The sequence below is a fragment of the Mustela nigripes genome, chromosome 1, assembly GCF_022355385.1.
Source record: "Mustela nigripes isolate SB6536 chromosome 1, MUSNIG.SB6536, whole genome shotgun sequence".
In the NCBI taxonomy this organism is placed as follows: domain Eukaryota; kingdom Metazoa; phylum Chordata; class Mammalia; order Carnivora; family Mustelidae; genus Mustela; species Mustela nigripes.
Window position 1 is genome coordinate 33215078 of NC_081557.1, and position 19690 is coordinate 33234767.

The window sequence follows — 19690 nt, forward strand, 5'->3', positions numbered from 1 at the left end:
GGTAAATGGCAACTGTCAGTCCCTCCATGGTCCCTCTGCGCAGGGGTGAGTTGGGGGTTAAGCTCACGCTGGTCTGGGCCGCCTGCTCCAGACGAGCTCCTGTTCTGCAATGGTTACTGCTTGAGGGCTGGTTTCGGTTTCCTTCACAGGATGTTAGGCCCCTCGGGTCTTTTGCTTGAGTTAAGAGATAAGCAGCTTAAGGAAAAATGTGGGACAGAGTTTCAGTGGGCACAAGCAGGTGAAGAGTAAAGGTCAGTTCTTGGGGTCTAGCTGGTGGCAGTTCCAGACCTCAGAGGTGGAAATAGGCCAGGCAGAGATCTGCCATGGCGGGGAGATGGGAGGTTAGCCTCCAAGTGGCTCAGAACCAGGCTCTTGGGTCCTTTGCAAGGGCACTGAACTGGGAGTTAAGAGGCCAGGATTCTGGCCTGAATGACCTTGAACAGGTGATTTCTCTCAGACATCTGTTTCCTCATATGGAAAAACTGCCATGCTGACCCATCCGTTGAAATACTGTGTAGCTGTTAGCAAGAATGAGGAAAGTCTTTATGAACTGGCAAGGAGAGATTTCCAAGATGTAGTACGCGAAAGAGGAAGGGCTGAAGAGTGTATATAGTAGGGCTCCCTGAAGTGCAAAAAGGGGCTGAAGGAACTCCAGGAGCTGAGAGACCACAGGGGTTACATGTTGGGGGAGGGTTGGGAGTTGGGGGCTCAGGAATGGGAGGGGGCCTCTTTGAAGAGACGCTTCTCTTGTTTTATTAACTATGAGATTGAATTACTGATTGTTTTTAAGAAGTGTGAGAAATGAAAACTCAACCTGTCTTTACCCAGTCACAATGAAAGCAGAGCTGTAGACACATGCTATCCTCTGTCTTAGCATTCCACCAATGCCCCAGGGCTCAGGAGGAAAATTCCTGCTTCCTTCCAAGGCCCGCTGAAGTATGGCTTAGTCAGGAAGTTCCTTCTTAGGTCTGACTTCATTCCCTCCTGCTGAAATATCTAGTACCACCTCCCTAGTTCCATGTAGCTATCAGTATGTACCCTCAGCTCCCCCCGGGGCTTCACTTGGTTCCCTGGGTAAATCTAAGCCCCACATTCTCTCCCCCTGAGATCTGGAATGGTTTGGGATTACTTGGTGGGGATGACAGGCCCACGGGTCCTTGTAACCATCCTGGGAAGATGAGATATGAAGGGAAGAAAAGCAAGGACAGAGAGAAGAGGCTTCCTGTCCTACTTCCCCTCACCCTCCCCTGTGCACAGCCATCTCCCCTTTGTCCAGCTGCCCTGTCCCTTTACACACACACACACACACACACACACACACGCAGAAAAACCTATTTGGATCTCTTTCCTATTCCCTTCCTTGTCCTTCATGGCCTCATCCTCTCCCTGGTCCTCCCAGGTGAGTGCCCACGCCTGCTGTCACCATGACGACCATTCACCACCAGCAGATGCTGCAGGAGCACGTGTCCATGGAGTTCTCCAGCTCCACCACCCACATGCAGACCTTCTCCCAGACAACCAAGATCGTAGGAGGCAAGTACAGTGGGTGGGAGAGGGGATCGGGAAAGGGCAGCCTTTCTCCCTCCACATCCACCCCCTGGGTGGATGCAGGCTTTGTGAATGCCAGGCCATCAAGAGTCCCGAGATACAGAGAGCAGCCCTCTCCTAACCTGCGCTTTGATAAAGCTTCAGCCAGTAGGATGGTTACCCACAGATCAGATCTTCTGGAAAACAACTTAGGAAAAGTCAATCACGTGAATGTGTATGAGTGACTGATAAACTTAATTGCTTGAGGAGATCAGGGCCATGGTCAGATAGATGTGTCTCGGATGGCAGAATTACAGGCACAAAGGAAGTTAGGGAAGTAACTACCTTCCTAGATCTGAGTACTGCTGACCCTTCAGAACCAGGTTTATAGCCACCAGTAGAGAGAAGAGGAACACATAAACAAGTGACCTAAGCTTCCAGGCTCTCAACCCTTGGGGACCAGACTGGGGGGAGGGTAGATCCAAGGGAAAGCTGAGAAATGGTCTCAGAGCAGAACAGATTGTTTTAGTCATGTCTCTAGTGGAAAGGGATTAAAAGATGGCCGGGAGCCAAGATATCCAGTATCTCCTCCCAGTCACTGCCCCTCCCTCAAAGTCCTGGAGGGGCAGAGGCCCTCCAACTCCTCTGTGCACAGAGGCAAGGGCCAGATGAACTCTCCATAGCAACCCCTCCTGGTCAGTGAGGCCAGGCAAGTGCAACAGCTGGGACTCGAGAGCAGAAGTTGCAAACTTAAGTCATTCTAGCAGTAACTCGAAGCCCTGGTTGCCCATTAGAATTATCTTAGTGTAGCAGGCAGAGAGGAAGGGAAAAGAAAAAGAGCAATACGTAAGTCTGACCCAACCACTAAATCAGGTGTGCTTTTGTTTATTTGTTTGTTTTTCAAGCTCTTCAAAGATCCTAGCATGCAGCCTGAGTTTAAAACCACTGGCCAGTAGGGTCTAGGCAGGGAATATAAATGCAGAAAAAACACTGAGGTGGACCACAGAGGCCATGCCCCACCTAAAGGGGCCTATTCACCACCCACTGACCGTTGCCATATGGGTGTATGAACTCAGTGTTGAGAATCCAGAAATCTGAATTTTTATGTGAAATCTCTCAATTTTTAGATCTAGGGCACCTTTTTGTTTAACCATGGAAAAGGTCAAATACATACATCTGCAGGTCAGGGGCAGCCCACACAGCGCTTGTCTGAGACCTCTGATTGCTATCTAAAAGCAGAGCTTCTTAAGACGTTTTTCACATCTCAGTCCTTCAGATTAGTGGGGATAATGAAGGCACCTTCTTCACTGGGGTATTTGAGAATTAGATAAAATAATCTCTCAGATGTGCTTAGCACCGTTCCTGACCCAAGGAAAGTGCTCCGTGAATCCGAAATATTCGTTTTGATTGTCAGCTCACCAGCCAACAAGATTTTCTGTAGTTTAGGCTGAAAATACAACTTTTTATTTTCCAAATATAAAATTACCCTACCACATTGAATACGCTCTCTCAGATAAGGATATTCACACATATAGCCCCTCTGGAGGGGGAATGTTTCCTGTCCCTCACTCAAAAGTCACTACTACTCCCATAGCAATGAATGCTGAACCACAGAAGGGCAGGCAGAAGGCCTACAGCAGAGTTTAACTAAGCTACCAGGCCTCCCAAGCAGAAAGCCTTGGCCCTTCTTAAGGCTGCTGGGGGACCAGAACTTCCAGGAGAGAAGCTCAAGAGTTCAAGAAAACCCCTGGGGGCGCCTGGGTGGCTCAGTGGATTAAAGCCTCTGCCTTTGGCTCAGGTCATGATCCCAGGGTCCTGGGATTGAGTCCCACACCGGGCTCTCATGCACATCAGGCTCTCTGCTCCACGGGGAGCCTGCTTCCTCCTCTCTCTGTCTGCCTCTCTGCCTACCTGTGATCTCTGTCTGTCAAACAAATAAATAAAATCTTTTAAAAAGAAAAGAAAAGAACCCCCCCCAAAATAAGTCTCCTTTAACAAAAAAAAAAGAAAGAAAGAAAGAGAAAAAGAAAGAAAAATTAGGACCCAATAATGTAGTCCAACGAAGGTTAGAGGAGTTGGCTCCCCCCAGTGTTTGAAACTTGCCATAACACAACAACCCGTGGACTCTAAACCCTCTTTTCCTGGCTCAAGTCCCAGCACTGGCCTAAAATGCTCCATTGTCCCGTCAAGAAAAGATCAGCCCTCCAATCCCGGGCTGAGCTCTGCCTGGAGCCCGTTCTGACCTCTCGCCTGCCACCGCAGAGGAAGTCGTGACAAGGAAGTCCTCCAGCACTGTAGAGTTCTTCAACTTGGTCACTCGGAGTTCTAACATCCCTCCAGGGGAGAGCGTCCCAGAGTTCGTGGAGAAACCTCACCCTGTCACCGCGCCTGAGGGTGTGTAGCTCCCCGTGTCTCTCCATGCCCCTACCTGCTTCCCATTCTTCTCCCTGTGCCCCAACCAGCACCACCACCCCACAGACCACCCCCCACCACCAACAGTTCGCAAAAAACGGCCGCAACAGGCTGAGGGTCCCTCCCTGCCAGGGTGGCCATGTGATCCCTGGGGAGACAGGGTGCAGGCAGAAGGTCCAGCCTGGAGGCTAGGAGGTGAACTTGCGTCCCATGCCCACTGCAGGGGATAAAGCCGTGTTCCGAGCCCAGGTGCAGGGAAACCCCAAACCCAACATCTCCTGGAAGAGAGAGAGCGGCATTCCCATCAAGGAGTCGGCCAAGATGTTCTACGACAGCATTAACAAGGAGCATGTGCTGAAGGTGCGGGGACCCAAGCCAGAGATCCAGTTATGGATGAGGCCAGAGGCAGGGACCCGAGGTCATGCCACAGCCCCTCTTGTGGACAAGGGAGCCACAACAGTGACCTGAGAACTGGGCCATGGGAGAAGAGGTTGTCATTGCCCTAGAGGAGAGGCAGGATAAGAGAAGCCAAATGAGGGGCTGGGGTGTTGCTAGAGTGAGCAGGGAACCAAAATCAGACGAGGTGAAGCAGGGCTGGAGTAAAGCCAAGGAGGGGCAGGCCCCACCGGAAGAGACCCAGCTGTTCAGAAGGAGAGCAAGCCTAGAGGGAAGTGGGGCAAAAACTGTGGGCGTGGCTGGAAGGGGCGGGGCCGTGGTGGGTGGAGCCAAGTTAAATCGTGGCAGACAGGGACAGAGGGAGGAAATGAGCAGAGCGTTGGGGTAAGGGTCAGGGTTCCTGGGCTCTTCAGGGGAGTCTTCCAGAAGGCTCCCACTAAGGGCTGATCATCTTTAGATCTAACTAGCTTCTGCAACCTTTAACTCCAAACCATTGAAGAAAAGGAAAGATGGGTCATCCAGAGACTTGTCCCAATTGGTCCTGCCAGGACTTACCATTGTGAAGGGCAGAGTCTCCCCTCTCCCCCACAGACAGAACTTTGTTCTTTCCCCTCCTATGGTCCCGTTACTGGACCTCCTCTCCCTGAGAGACTCCCTGGAGGCCCCCCTTCCCTCACTAATGGCCTGACTCTAACACAGCTGGAGCCACTGACCTCCGATGACTCTGACAACTACAAGTGCATCGCAAGCAATGACCATGCAGATGCCATCTACACTGTGTCCTTGCTGGTGACAGAAGGTGAGCCAGCTCCCTCCTCCTGGCCTTTCCTCTTAGGGACCAGACTCCCCCTGTCTGACCCTGTCCATCTCTCTGTCCTCAGGTCAAGAGATAATGGATTTCAAGAAGATGTTGAAGAAGAGGTGAGAATGGGAGGCCCCTCTACCTGGGTTGCTGTCCCTCCACCCTCAAGGCTAGAGCTTCTTGAAGGCCTTTCAGTAGGGCCTTGAGTTAATGGCCCAGGCTCCAAGAACCGTGAAGTAGGGAGGGGATCTCAAGGTTAGCAGAGGCTCCCTCTGTCTTCAGAGGGAGGTGCTGAGTCCAAGCTTGGAACCCACCTCCTCGCAGGGCACCTCCTGCTCCCAAGAAGAAGCAGAAGAAGGGAATAGGTGAGAAAGAGATGTTGGAGATTTTGTCCAAGGTGCCCAAGAAGGACTTTGAGAAGGTCTGCATGGAGTATGGCTTCACTGACTTCCGGGGGCTGCTCAAGAAGCTCAAAGAGATGAAGAAAGTGGAGGTGGAGGTCAGTGTCCATAGTGGGGCCAGGGTCTGCAGGCCGGGGTTTGGGAATGCTAGTGCCTGTGTGTCTCCCAGTGGCAAGGCTTCTCCACCCTGCACACAATGCTCAAAGAGCAGAAAAGGAACTTGCCTTCCTTTTACTTCTTCTCTCTCCACTACCCCCTAATGGGCTTCCATGGACATTGGAGTCAGACGCCCTTGGGTTCAGATCCCAGTTCTACTGCCTTATTAACTATGTGAACTTGGGCATCTCTCTGAACCTCAGTTTCTCATTTGCAAAGTGAAAATTCTCCTTTCCTCTTTCACTTCTTTTTGAGTTGTCATCATTCATTCACTCAACCAGCTTGCACTTACTAAGCATCTACAATGGAATTAGGGGACTTAATGGGCCCCGTACATAGTGACTGTTCCACAAATGGTGGTTTATTTCTCACCGTCCATCATATCTGTCTCCCCCTAAGTCTTGCAGGCTTTCAGTGGCACAGATTGGGGGCAGCACAGCTATCCAACCAGCCTAGTCATTTCTCCCCAGACCTTTAGGGGGCTCCTCCAGAATTGGGTTAACAGGCTGCTCAGACTCCAGATGTCCCTGATGCCTGCCATTTTATTGTCATAATCTCACAGACCATCCGGATTCTGAAGCCCCTGGAAGACATAGAAACCAAGATCGACACCACTGTGGTCTTTGACTGCATCATGGAGCTGAAGGATCCCAATATCAAGATGACATGGATGAAGGTGGGGATGATATGAATGCCCCTAGGCAGGGCCTGCCCTGGCAATATCATTTCCTCTCTGCACCTCCTCCCTTCACAGACCTCCCTCATTACCCATCAACCAGGTCCTCTCTTCCATCCCAGCAAGAGGATGCCTCCTGGTATGACTGAAACTGGCTGGGAGCTGGGCTCTATTCTTAGCTGTTCCATCACTTTGCCTTTTGATTTGATACAGTTACCTTCCTTTCTCTATGCCTCAGTCTACCTATCTGAAAAGGCTGGGTTAGGTAATCCTGAAGGTCACATTTAGAGTTCAGATCTCACGGGAAGCAGGGATCCTGGATCCCACTGAGCCAGATGATGAGGCTAAAGAGATCTCAGGGGTCTCTGATGTGTCTGAGGATGGTAGAGAGGAAGGTATGGCACCCTCCAGCTCCGGCTGGCCTTGGGGAACTGAATCTCTGGAAGTCTACTCCCAAAATCCTTCATCAGCTTTTCTACCCATTTCGTGAGGCAGGGAAACGAACCACTGAGGATCCAGTACTCCCTAGGCAAGTATGATGTGAAGCAGATGGGCACCAAGTACATGCTGGTTATTACCAACGTGAACATGAACGACGCAGGCACCTACAGCCTGTCCGTGGGTGACAAGCAGATGAGAGCAGAGCTCAAAGTTCTGGGTATGGATCTGGGCATCGGGGAACAAAGAGGACACAGTCAGGGCTGAGGGAGGAATAGCCAGGGGTGGGATCCATGGGGATATGGGAGAGAGGGTTGTGTGGCTATGTAGTTGAAGACTGCATGGGGATGGACATTAATGGAGGAGGGAAACATGGGAGAAGACTATGAGGTAGGGAATACCATGGCCGGGTGGCATCGTGGTTAAGTGCACAGTCTCCTATGGATACTAGTGGGGTTCAAGTCCCAGCTTCTGTCACTATGAGCTTCTGATTTGGGACAAGTTATTTAACTTCTATTTGCCTCAGTTTCCCTATCTATAAAGTGGGGGAATAATAGTAAAATCTACCTATATGGGAATTGAATCCATTCATATGTGCAAATTGGCTAGAAGAGTGCCTGGCACATATTGGAACTACGTAAGTGCTTCATAAAATTGCTCTGTTAATGTTACTGGGGAGGAGACCAGATGAACTTCATGGGAGGGAGTCACAAGCAGAATGCAAGGAAGGATGTTTTCCCCCATTGTGGGCTACAGGAGGCCAGTGACCCCTGAAGCTCCATGCCCCCTTCATCACTCCACCCCTCAGGAGAGACCAGGGCTTCAGCCCAGTGACTGTCCCTCTTGCTCTCCCATAGATGAGCCCCTGAAGTTCTTGGGAGAGATGAAGCCAATGAAGGTGACAGAGCGGCAGACAGCTGTATTTGAGATCCGCCTCTCCAAGAAAGTACCTAACTTTGTTTGGAAGTTCAATGGGAAGGAGCTGAAGAGGGATGACAAGTATGAAATCACAGTGTCTGAGGATGGTCTGACCCACACGCTTAAGATTAAGGATGCCAGACTCTGTGATGCCGGCGAGTTCTCTGCGGAGGCAGGGAACCTGGTACAGAAAGCCCAGCTCAATATTGACCGTGAGTGCTTGGGCCAGAGCTTGCGGGGTGGGCCTCATGCCACAGCCACCTCTGTGCAGGCAGTCATTCACCCATCCATCCATCCATCTGCCCATCTCTCCTTGAAAAGCCCTGTGATGGGTACTAGAAAGACAGAGGGTTCTCTTCACTAACTTCTAGTGTACTGGGGAGGTAGGTGTGAAATGGAATTAGTACATAAGTTCTCAAGCAAGGAGTCAAGACACACTGTGGTTTTATCAGCTGAGAGAGCGTGGGTCCAGAAATGATTAGCCCTTCTGGCTCTAATCTCATATATTCTAGCACATCTCTCTTAACCGCTTGCATTCTTATATGAGAGCAAGTTTGGAGAGTTACACATGGTGGTGGGTACACCCAGAAGCATGCCACACGTGTGAACGGCACTTGACATGCGTGATGTGGATCATCATGGCTGTGATGGAGGGAGGCACAGAGGTTGTGGGAACCCAAAGAAGGGGCACCACGAGGTGAAGTCAGAAAGGATGTTATGAGGTGATGGCCAAGCTGCTGCTTACTGAGAAGCACAAAAAAGGAGTTCAGCTTTCAGCAAATGGGGAAGAGAGGAAATTCTCAGCAGAGAGAAGAGCATGTGTCAAGGCCCAGACACCAGAAAGACAAAGCAATTATGGCCAGAGTTCCAAAAGGGCATTAGAGATACCGCCCGCCATGCTGTGACAAGGCAAAAGTTGTTATCCCATTTTATAGACGAGGAGACTGAGGTTCAGGGAGTGATTGCATTGCATAGGGTCAGCAAGCAAGGAAGGGCCAGAGCTGGAACTCTCTCTCCCTGCCAGTTACCTCTGTGGGTCACAGGCTGCACACATGCCACATCACAAGTCTCTGTGTTTCTGGAACCAAAAAGAGGAGCAAGGCAGCAGGTAGCTACGGAGAAGGGATGTCAGAGACTGGGTGCACATCTGGGCCTATCTGTCCACAGGCATCCCCATCAAGTTTGTGAGAACTCTAAAGAATGTACGTGTGAAAGAGAGGGGCCGAGCGTGCCTCGAGTGTGAGCTGACGTCCAAGGACGTGACGCTGCACTGGAAGAAGGACGGGCAGCTGCTGGAACGCAGCACCAAGTTCAGCATGAGCCATGAGGGCAAGCGAGCGGAGCTGGTCATTGAGGATGCACAGCTCAGTGACAGTGGCGAGTACACCGTGGTGGCCATGCAGGATGGAGACCCCACGGAATACTACAGTACTGCCATGGTCACCGTGGAGGGTACACACCCACCCTGTCAGTCCCCACTGCTCCATCCCCCCCACAGCCTCGCCATCTAGTCCCCTTCTTCGGCTGAGCATCCCAAGTGGCCACTGACCATCCCCCCGTGATAAGCCCTCCTTGGCCATTTCCCAATGCAACTGACTTTTGCCCAACTTCCCACCTACTTGCTCCAGTTCCCCCAATCATCCATTGACCATTTCCAAACCTCCTGCTAATCATAAATTATTTTGATAGAGGTGGCACCCCAGCCCCTTCCTTTAGCCATGGCCACCAGCCATTTTCCTGCGAGTCCCTTCCGCCCCCAGCACCCTAAACCAGCCCTGCTCCCTTTCTCCCCAGAGCGTCTGGCCACGGTGAAGAGCGGCCTGTCCGACGTGCACGCGGCCACTGGGAGCCCGGCTGAGCTGTGCGTTGTGCTAAACGACGAGAAGGTGGAGGGCGTGTGGCTGAAGGACGGCAAGGAGGTCTGAGGCGAGAGCTAGAGAAGGGGACCAAGGAGGATAGGGGTCGACAGGGCACACATTTGCACTCACACTCGCCCCTCGCCCTTGCCCCGCTCCGCTGCCCAGATCACGGACTTGCCCGGTGTGCAGATCGTGAAGCAGGGTGCAGTGCACAAGCTCATCTTCCCCAACATGGGCCCGGAGCATGAGGGCAAGTACACATTCCGGGCCAAGGGCGCAGAGAGTGAAGCCTCGGTGTTCATTGCAGGTAAGGTCGCTGCCCCTTAGAAGCAAAACTCAACCACGCCTGGCCCTCCCACATGCTCGGAGCTCTTCCCAGACCCCAGTGGGGCCCTCCTCCACCCCTCGCCGCCCCGCCCCCATTCCTCCTGGGCGAGCCTGTGCTGCGGCCCCACAGATCCACCTACCATCGACCCTTCGGTGCTGGAGGCGCTAGCGGCACACCCCGTGACTGTGAAGGTGGGTCACACGGCGAACATCAAGGTGCCCTTCCGGGCGAAGCCGCTGCCCAAAGTGACGTGGTACAAAGACGGCGTGGAGGTGACGGAGGAGGAGCGCGTGTCCATGGAGCGCGGGGAAGATCAGGCGGTGCTCACCATTTCAAAGTGCGTGCGTGAGGACAGCGGCCTCATTCTGCTCAAGCTCAAGAATGACCACGGCACAGCCACAGCCACTCTGCACCTCAGTGTGCTGGGTGAGGGCAAGACCCTGGCGGGGAGGGGCTCAGGGCACCAGCTGCTGGGCGCTGGGGGTGTGGATAGAGCTGGAGCTGGGAGTTGAGAAAGGGATTGGGGTGCTTAGCTTTGCAGCCAGAAGCCCGCAGGTTCTGATTTCCTAATTATGTGACCTTGGGCGAGTCACAGAAAGCGAGAACCTTCTGAAGCCTCAGTTTCTTATCCTGCAACAGGATGACTTGGTTTTTTGTTAGTTGGGTTGTTTTTTGTATCTATTTCAGTTGAGTTTAAGGCACGTAGGAGAGTGCAGGACACATCATAGACAGAGGTTGGATTTAGGGATAGAAGTGAGGTGGGTGGGGAAATTCTGGGGCTAGAAGTGAAATGGAGTGAGGGGAGCTGAGATAGGATTGGGAATAAAATGAGGTTGGAAAAATGAAAGGGATTTGGACTGGGTCTAAACATAAAGCTAAGGAAAGAGATGAGGAGCAGGCTTTAGTGAGCTCAGGGTGAACCTGTAACACACACACACACACACACACACACACACACACACACATACACACACCCCATGCCATCAAGCTGTAGAGTGAGAAAGTTTGGGTTTCAATTCAATTCAGCAGCATGACTGAGCTCTTCTGTGTTCTCAGTGCTGAGGACACAGCGATGGAAATGTCCCAGCAGTTTCTCAACCCAAAAGAGATGAAAACTAGCAGGCATGTAACATAAGATAAACTATTAATACCAGAAAGCACTGGAGTTCTGGAAGCTGAGAGGAGGAGGAGATCTTATCTGGAAGGAGAGAAGGGGGGAATAAGCTGAGGCAGGGGCCCCTCCAGTTCCCAGTCTCCCCACTGCTAGGCAAGTGAGTGTCTCAGGGGGCCAAGGATCCAACTCTTTGGGCAAGTGTTACAAGGAGGGGCAGTAAACACAGAGAAGGGCAAGATCTCTAGAAAGCTCCGAATCTAACTATCCCCAGTCTGGCCGGACCTCTGGCAGGTGGGATAAAGCCTTTCGGATCCTTCGCTCCCATTCTGATGCTGTCTTCTGTCTTCAGACCGTCCCAAGCCTCCCCAGGGCCGGGTGGAGTTCCTGGAACTCTCGGGGAACTGTGTGCACATGAAGTGGAAGGCCCCGAAAGACAACGGCGGGCGGCCTGTGACACAGTTCATAGTGGAGCGGAGGATGGTCGGCAAGAAGTCCTGGATTAAGATAGGCGAGGTGGACAGCAAAGTCACAAACTTCTCCACCAACAAAGTAGAAGAGGGGAAAGCCTACCAGTTTCGTATCCTGGCGGTTAATTCAGAAGGAGTGAGCGACCCCCTGGAAACAGATGAAGTGTTTGCAGGAAATCCCATTGGTCAGTGACATAGCCCCCCTGCTCAGTGGGCAACTCAGAAGTCAGGATGGGGGTCTTCAGACAGTGAGGAGTGCTAGTCTGGGGGGGAATTCTGGGTCACCTCTGTAGCTATCCTATGAGACGGATGGAATCCAGAGTAAGAGCAGAACATTCTGGGCAGAATTCTCGACTTTTCCCACTCAGATCTCATGTAAAACACACTCTCATGTGTATATCCAGAACTGCATTCGATTCCAGGGAAATGACTCCACTTGTTTCTCTATTCCAGAAATCTTCCCAAATCCAAGTGGAACTGATGTTACTTTAGAGATAACCTTGATTCTATTCTTTTTCCCAAAGAAAACCTTTGACAATATTAGCATTTTAATTACAATGTTAATTAACTGCTTGCTACACTCCTCCCAATTGGTCTCCAAGTCTCCAGGTCTCCATGTGTCAAGAACATTAAGAACTGTGGCACTGAGAATGACACAGTTTGGAAGATTTGAGTTGGTGATTCTCAGTCTTGGCCACACAGTAGAATCATCTGAGGTTTTGAAAAACATGCCCATGATTGGCCTCCACCCAAGGCCAATTAAATTAAACTATCTGGAGGTAAAACCCAGACATTGTTTTTTGGTGATGGTATTTTTTTTTTTTTTAACTCTCCACTTGATCTTAATGCACAGTTAAGAATCATTGGGGTTTTTGTTTTTTTTTTTTTTCCAAAGCAGAAGCCAGAGATCGGCATAGGGTGGGCAACCATCTACATGCTCCCCATCCTAACCTCTGACCTCTGCCTCCCCCCAGAGCCCCCGGGTCTTGCCTCCCAGCCTCAAGTGACTGATGTGACCAAAGACACCATGACCATCACATGGAATGCCCCTACTCAGGATGGGGGAGCCCCAGTGCTCGGCTACATTGTGGAGCGGAGGAAGAAAGGCAGTAACCTATGGGTGCCAGTCAACAAGGACCCCATCCAAGGTGAGGTCCTAGGGAGAGAGGCCCAGGAGGATCAAGGGAGGCTTTGCTGGGTGGACCTATGTACCCCTGCCTGCCCTGCACATATTCCATTCCCCAGCTCCTTTGGGAGTTTTAATAGCATCCCATAACTCCCTCTTCCATGTCCTCTCACTCTGTGGTCTCCCATCTCTGGACCCCTGGCCTCATGACCCCTCAAATTCCCATTTCAGACACCAAGTGCACTGTGGATGGTCTCCTGGAGGACACAGAATATGAATTCCGAGTTATAGCTGTGAATAAGGCAGGCCCCGGACAGCCCAGTATGGCATCCAACTCAGTGGTAGCCAAGGACCCTGTCAGTGAGTAGGGGGCTGCGAAGCCCCATCACATAGCAGAATTAGCCCATTCAAGGTAGACAGTGGATTTCTCCTCTGGGAAAGTCTAACAGGTTGACCCCTTCGCACAATCTCCACTTTCCAGGAGCTTCCAGCCTAAGAGAGGGACAGCATTCACACCCAAAAGAAAACCAGCAAATTAAGATTGAGAGTCAGGGTCAGCAAGGAGGCAGGGTGAGGGGAAAAGTTATCAAGCTCTTGAGTATTTCTGGTTAGGTAAGGTGGTGGACGCATGTTTGAGGATGGGGTAGGGCTCTATGGTAGATGGTTGGGAGGGAGGGGAGTTTAGGAGGTGGGATGGGGGTACTGGACACAAATGGATGTGGTGGAGGGTGTAGGGTATGTTGAATTTGGAGGGTACTGACTTCAAGGGTGAAAGGGTAGATCCAGTGAGAGAACTGAACTTGGAGGTTGTTGAGTGTGCAGGGCTGGTATGGAAAGTGTTACCTGGGAGCTGGAGGCAGAGGTGGTGGAAGTTAGATTTCAGGGGTACTGAGTGTGGGAAGTGGGTATGGGATTGAGTGCAGAGGAGTCGGAAGGCTGACTGGACATCTGTGCCCCCCTCCCACCCCAGAACCCCCAGGCCTGGTGCAGGGTCTGCACGTGTCTGATTCCTCCAACTCCAGCATCTCCCTGGCCTGGCGGGAGCCTGCAGAGGGAGACCCACCCTCCGGTTACATCCTTGAGATGCGGGCGGAGGACACGAAGGAGTGGTCCAAGTGCACAAAGATCCCCATCTCAGGCACCTGCTACACAGTGGGAGGCCTCACCGAGAGGCAGAAATATTTCTTCCGAATCCGGGCTGTGAACGAGGCTGGGGTTGGGGAGCCCGTGGAGCTGGATGAGGGGGTCCGTGCCATGCCACCCCCAGGTGAGGATGCAGAGGGAGCAGGGGCTTATGGCCCAACATCCTAGCCCCATACTTTCCTCTCTGGGACTTCAGCCCACAGGGGAGAACTGGGAGATGCTATGATTAAGAAGTCATCCGTACTTGTGCCTGGACGGGGCTAGAGGTGACCTGTCCCACCCGCCCCCAAAAAAAACCCTACTCACTGTATTCCAAGTAGTATCTACTGTGTGCCAAGGGAGGTGTTAGAAATACAGAAACAAGTAACAGGACCTGCCCTAGAATCTTACACACTATTGGGGGAAGACAAAGGAGGAACAACTAAATGCTTCACAGTGTTGGGGCTGCTGGCTCTCTCTATATGACCTGTCATGGGAGCATGGAGGAGAGGCTGGGAAAGGCTCTGGAGAGGATTTAAAGCTGAGTCCACGGCCCCACCTCTGTCTCCTCCATCTCACTCAGCTGCCCCCAAGTTTGACCTCAGTGCCCGGCTGAAGAGTCACATGGTGGTTCGTGCTGGGACAGCCCTCTGCATCCATGCTGCCTTCTCTGTGAGTCATTCCAGACCCTGGCCCTCCGTTACCCACCACTTAGCCAAGATGGCTGCCGTAGCTATCATAATCTCTGTGTCTGCCCCTTGCCAGACCCCTGGCACTAGAGCCTGGCAGGAGACCCCTGGCCAGTGGAGTGGGAGAGGGCCCGCCCCCAGGTATCACCTGGGTGACCCCAGTGCCATCTCCTGTCACCATGCAGGGCTCACCACCACCCAACGTGATTTGGCAGAAAGACGGCATCCCCACCAAGGGCCGGGAAACCATCACCAAGGGCAAAAACCACTCCCAGTTCCTTATCAACAGCACCAAGCGCTCCGACTCAGGCGTGTACCGCATCTTGCTCCAGAATGAGTTTGGAGAGGCGTACTATGACGTCCACGTCCGTGTGGCAGGTGCGACTGTGGTTAGAGACCTCGGGGAGGCACCCTTGCACACACTCCCAAAACAGAGCTCCCCACTGCTGCCTGAGTTCCTGCCAAAATAAAGTCAGGCTGAAGGTAGTAAAAGTTTCTCTCGTGCCACACATCAGGACTGACTGGCCTTTGCCTTCATGAGGAGGTTAGTTTCCACCTTGTCAGGATGGCCGAGTGGTCTAAGGCGCCAGACTCAAGCTCTGCTGCCACCTTGTCTCAATGTCCTGGAGCCCTAGAGGTATTGAACCAAGACCAAACCCTTGTTTCAGTTTCTGCACTCATAGCTGATGAGCTTTGGGGACATATGCAGAGTATGGTTGGCAGAGAGAGAAAGCAGAAAATGGTGGGAGGCAGGAGGGGCAGATGGAGACGAGTCAGTTAAAATTTGGAGTGACCTCATAGTGAGGGCTAGAAGCTTTATAATCAAGCCTTAAACCCCTAAGGGATGAAGGAATAAACTTTTATTAAACAGTTCCTATGTGCCAGACACTTTTCTCAACGTTTCTGGGGGAGTTACTGTTAGCCCTATTTTGCAAATGAAGAAATGGGTCCCAAAGTTTACAGGGCTGGTACCTGGTAGAGGCTACATGAGGGCTGCTACACCTCAGAAATAGTTCTGACTCCAAAACACTCCAAGAAGAGACATCCCCCATTCCATCTTTCACAGGGCTTGGCAGGTGGCTAGGGTGGGGCACAACTCTTCAGGCCCCCGAGGGTGGCTGATGGACCTTGTGGCTGTTCCAGATTTTCCGCGGCCACCCACAAACCTACAGCTGTATGAGGAGGTCCCCAACACAGTGACTCTGACCTGGAACCATAGCCCTGACGTGCAGGAGGACAGTGAGGCCCACTATGTCATCCTGAAGCGGGATGCCAGTACTGCCACCTGGTTCACGGCAGCCGATCACGTCTTCAGCAACAAGTACACGGTGACAGGGTTACTCCCTGGCAGGAAGTACTACTTCCGAGTGCTGGCCCGGAACGAGATCGGTGACAGTGACCCGCTCGACTCCAAGGACACCTGGCTGGTCAACAAGGATAAGAGTGAGTGTTGGGGGACTCAGAGGTTGGGTTATATCCCTGATAGCAGGGATGGCATAGGCGTTCCCAGGGGTACCCAAGATTTGAGGTGAAATCTAAGAACCGCTGAGGTGGAAAGGCTAATTAATGTCAGGGATGCTGGGAGGGGAAGTAGCCATCCTGAAGCCTGAAGAGGATACTTTCTGGATACTCTGAGGGGTAGGACTACCGTGAGAGTGGGGAGGTGCCCTTGGGGGTGGGGGTGACAGGGGAGGGCAATCGGTGTGGAGCTGAGAGGGACCTTCAGAGCCGAGGGGTCCACGAGGGTGAGGACTGGGGGGGGGGGGGCCCCGGGGGGGACATCCAGGAAGGAAAGGGGTTAAGGGTGGGGATAGGGTCGGGGAAGCTTGAAATGAGGAGCGAGGGGAGACCGTGGAGATTAAGAGGACGCTGGGGAAAGCCTGGATGGGCAGTTAACAGCCGGATAGCAGCTTGGTTTGGAAGCTGGCAGCTGGCAGCTGGCAAGAAGTTAGGACTCCCCAGTCTGGAAAGGCGTAAAAACCCAAATGCGGGCACCTGGCTTTGATCGTGGAATTCTGGAGTGACAAGGAGTGGGAGGGTGGTGGAAGGGGAACCTCGGGCACACCAGTGTCAGGTCGGGGGCCCCAGAGTTGACAGCGCATGAGAATGTAGCCCAGGCCACCCAGGCTTGGGGAGCTGGGTCTCCGGGGCGCCTTGGGAGCTCTCAGGGGCAGGCGGCAGCTTGACTCCCAAGCACGCTCACTGTGCACCACGTTCTGCCCGCGCAGTCGAGGACCTGAGTGCCAAGCTGAAGCCATACGAGCAGAAGGACTGGCGACACGCACCGCGCTTCCTGATCCCACTCAAGCCGCACATGGTGCTGCGCGGCCAGGACTGCACCATGACCTGCGCCTTCCTTGGGAACCCGCGCCCCACGGTGACCCTCTACAAGGGCGACGTCAACATCACGGCCAACTCCAAGTTCTGGTACAACTCCACCAGCGGGGTCTGCACGATCGTCATTCCCACCTGCACGCTCAAGGACAGCGGCGAGTACAGCGTGCTGGTGGAGAACGAGCTGGGCAAGGACCGCAGCAGCTGCACGCTCACGGTGTACGGTGAGGGCGCTGGGCCGTTCTGGCCGGCAGGGGGTAGGGGGTAGGGGGCAGGGAGGCGTCCCTGCAGCCCACCAGCTCCAGAGGCGCAAGATAGTCCTCTCCTGGTGCCGTTTTTTATTTCCTCTGCCATCAGGTGGTGTAAACATTCACCCACTGGCCATATATGGTTCCTCTCTCCCATCCTCTGCATGTCATTTGTTATGTGCCTGGCCCTTGCAGACTTGGGAGTTTGCAATTCCTCAGCAAACCGTAGTTTGCCACCCTTGGTGGGCCTAGACATGCCTTTGAAAAAGATGCTGGTGATTAGGCCTAAACCAGACTCACCAGTCACAGTCTCTGTGACAGGTTTCTGGAAGGAATTTTTTTGTTCACAAATTTTGACGAGTCATTCATATACACAACCAAGACCAAAAACTACTGGTCTAGGGTAAGGAGAGATGGGAAGTACAAATGGGGGAAGGACTGAAGGGGACCTAGTGGAGACCCTTCCTCTGCACAGGTGTGCCACACCTCTGTCATGTGCACATATGACGGGGAACTATCTTGTTTTCTTCCTACACACTCCACTGTCTTCACAACTACACAGCGAGTAGCAGGAATTCTCCAAAAGCAAAGCTGCCCTGTGCTGCTCCTTTCTTGCTGTCACTCCCTAACTTTTCCATAACCCTCTTGAGTAAACCTCAACCCCAAGGCCCTCCACCCTGTCCCCTGCCTCTCACATCTACTTCTCCAGCTTCATCCTCTGCCACTCCCTGAACTCTCCGTGACAGTCCTTTGGTGTCCTGTTGTAGGTGCCTTTCTTTGGGGAAAGTACCACGCCCTGGTACTCTGTCCCTCAAGGACTCAGCTAGATGCTAGCCACTGAGATAAGGCCTCCAGAGGGTCGCTCAGCTGTGTGACAGAACTAGGCCAGGGAAGGCACCGTGGGAGACATCCAGCTTTCATTCCACAGCTAGAGAAATCCCTGACAACTTAATTCTGGTTGTAAGCACGTGGGCCCAGAGCCCGGGCTCCACCGCTGTCCGGCCGTGTGACCTTGGCAAACCAGGCTGAGCCTGTTTTCTCATCTGTTCCTCAGGGCTGTTTGGAGGCTTGCGTGAGATAGTGCGCAGAAGTGCCTGGCACAACGCTTGGCAAATGTTAAGGGCTGAGTAACTGGTAGCTCTTGGCCCCACATGCTCAGCTGACCTTGGGAGGACGGGCCTTAACTGCAAGGCCAGCAGGTTGGAGTTTGCCTTCCTCCCAGCAACACGAACACTGACCAATCCTTGTTTTGCTCTTTCAGACAAAGATGACAAGTCCATCCTAGCATCAGTCACTGAAAGTCTGCAGAAGAAGTCCAAGTACCTCATGTGAGCTCCAGTCCAGCCCAGGCTTCAGGAGGATGTTGGGATGTGCGGTTTCAGGGTGGGCCCATCCTGTGTGTGGCTCCAGGGAGGGCAGCCCTGTTGGCTCTCTGGTGTTTGTTGATGTTAAAAGTCAGCGAAGGCATGGGACAATAAATTGACTAAGCTCGGCCCTGCCTGTTCCTGAGGGTGATGTGCAGCAGGGACCAAGGACATGGACTTGGGCATTGATGGGGACACAGGGCTCCAAGAGCTTAGTCCAAACCCAGTCACAATGGGAGTGACCAGCTCCTTCCTGACTGGGCCTGCCTCCTGCTCCTCTGCAGCCATGCTGCACCCTCCTCTCCCCTCCCCTCCCCTCCCCTCAGGGCAGGGGAAAGCAAGACCTGATAGACTTCATCCTGCTCCAGGTCCCTCCCTCCCATTTTTTCACGAGGTATGTCTGTCATCAGAGTTCTGGGATTTGAGGGGGTCAGGGCCTTGCCTCTTTACTATCCAGGGTTCCCACTATTTGACACTTAGTGCATCTCAGAGCTAGAAGGAATTGGTCGTCCAGCTCAGTAGGTTTCAAATTTAGGTTTTATAGCAGAATTCTTCCTCTAAAAGAAATAAATCATAAATACTGGACTTCAAACAAGGATAGGGGGACCTCTGAGCCTCCCTCCTCTACTTATTCTTTCACTGTCCCCCACCAGGTGTCTCTGTAAAAATTCTAGTTTGGAAATCACGGATTCACCCACCACCCACATGGGACTGAGCCTCCTCTCTCCGGGCCCCACAACTCCACAACCTCTCCACTAAGGACATATTCACCACTACCCAAGGCTTCCCTTTCTGCTTCTGGGTCAGGGCACTGCCCATTAAGATGCAAATGCCCCTGGAGTGGAGTGACTCCACTCCATTGTTTGGCCGGGGCTTCCCATCTCTAGTACAAATCAACCAATCTAATCTCCCTCCTCCCTGCTGTTTAACTGAGCCCACAGTCCAAGGAGAGAGGAGACCCTTGAAGGGAATATGGATCATTCTGGAGCACAAAGCAGGTCTGGGAGGAGGTGGGCAGCAGGAGAGGGCCGGGGTAACTAAGACTTACCAAAGGTGCCAGGCACCGGTGCGCAGGGGAACGTATCAAGGAGAAACTTGGATGGTAGTAAATACTACCCATCCCCCATCCTCCTGAACACCATCCTCACCCGGACACGTGAGTGGGGAAGTGAGACCCACTCCAACCAGCACCGTGTCACCAGAGCCAGGAAGACCGCCTGGCGCCAAGATGCACTGGCCAGGACTGTGACCCAAGCTGTAAGGACATCCAGGGCCCCTGGCACCATGTCCCCCAACCCCTCCCCTCCAGGACA

The 19690-nt window shown here is 52.8% G+C and overlaps 1 protein-coding gene across 1 annotated transcript; it reads left to right on the plus strand.

The window, feature by feature from the left end:
• Window positions 1-1424: 1424 nt before the first annotated feature.
• Window positions 1425-19610, plus strand: IGSF22 (immunoglobulin superfamily member 22). Its single transcript, XM_059407287.1, has 22 exons — window positions 1425-1533; window positions 3790-3921; window positions 4163-4299; window positions 5035-5134; window positions 5217-5256; window positions 5462-5636; window positions 6257-6370; window positions 6866-7028; window positions 7666-7938; window positions 8894-9178; window positions 9521-9645; window positions 9751-9892; window positions 10043-10339; window positions 11377-11679; window positions 12469-12642; window positions 12852-12980; window positions 13591-13887; window positions 14326-14414; window positions 14617-14809; window positions 15575-15874; window positions 16660-16989; window positions 18275-19610. Exons 1-22 carry the CDS (start codon window positions 1425-1427, stop codon window positions 18343-18345), a joined length of 3978 nt encoding a protein of 1325 aa, XP_059263270.1. The 3' UTR covers window positions 18346-19610.
• Window positions 19611-19690: the final 80 nt, after the last annotated feature.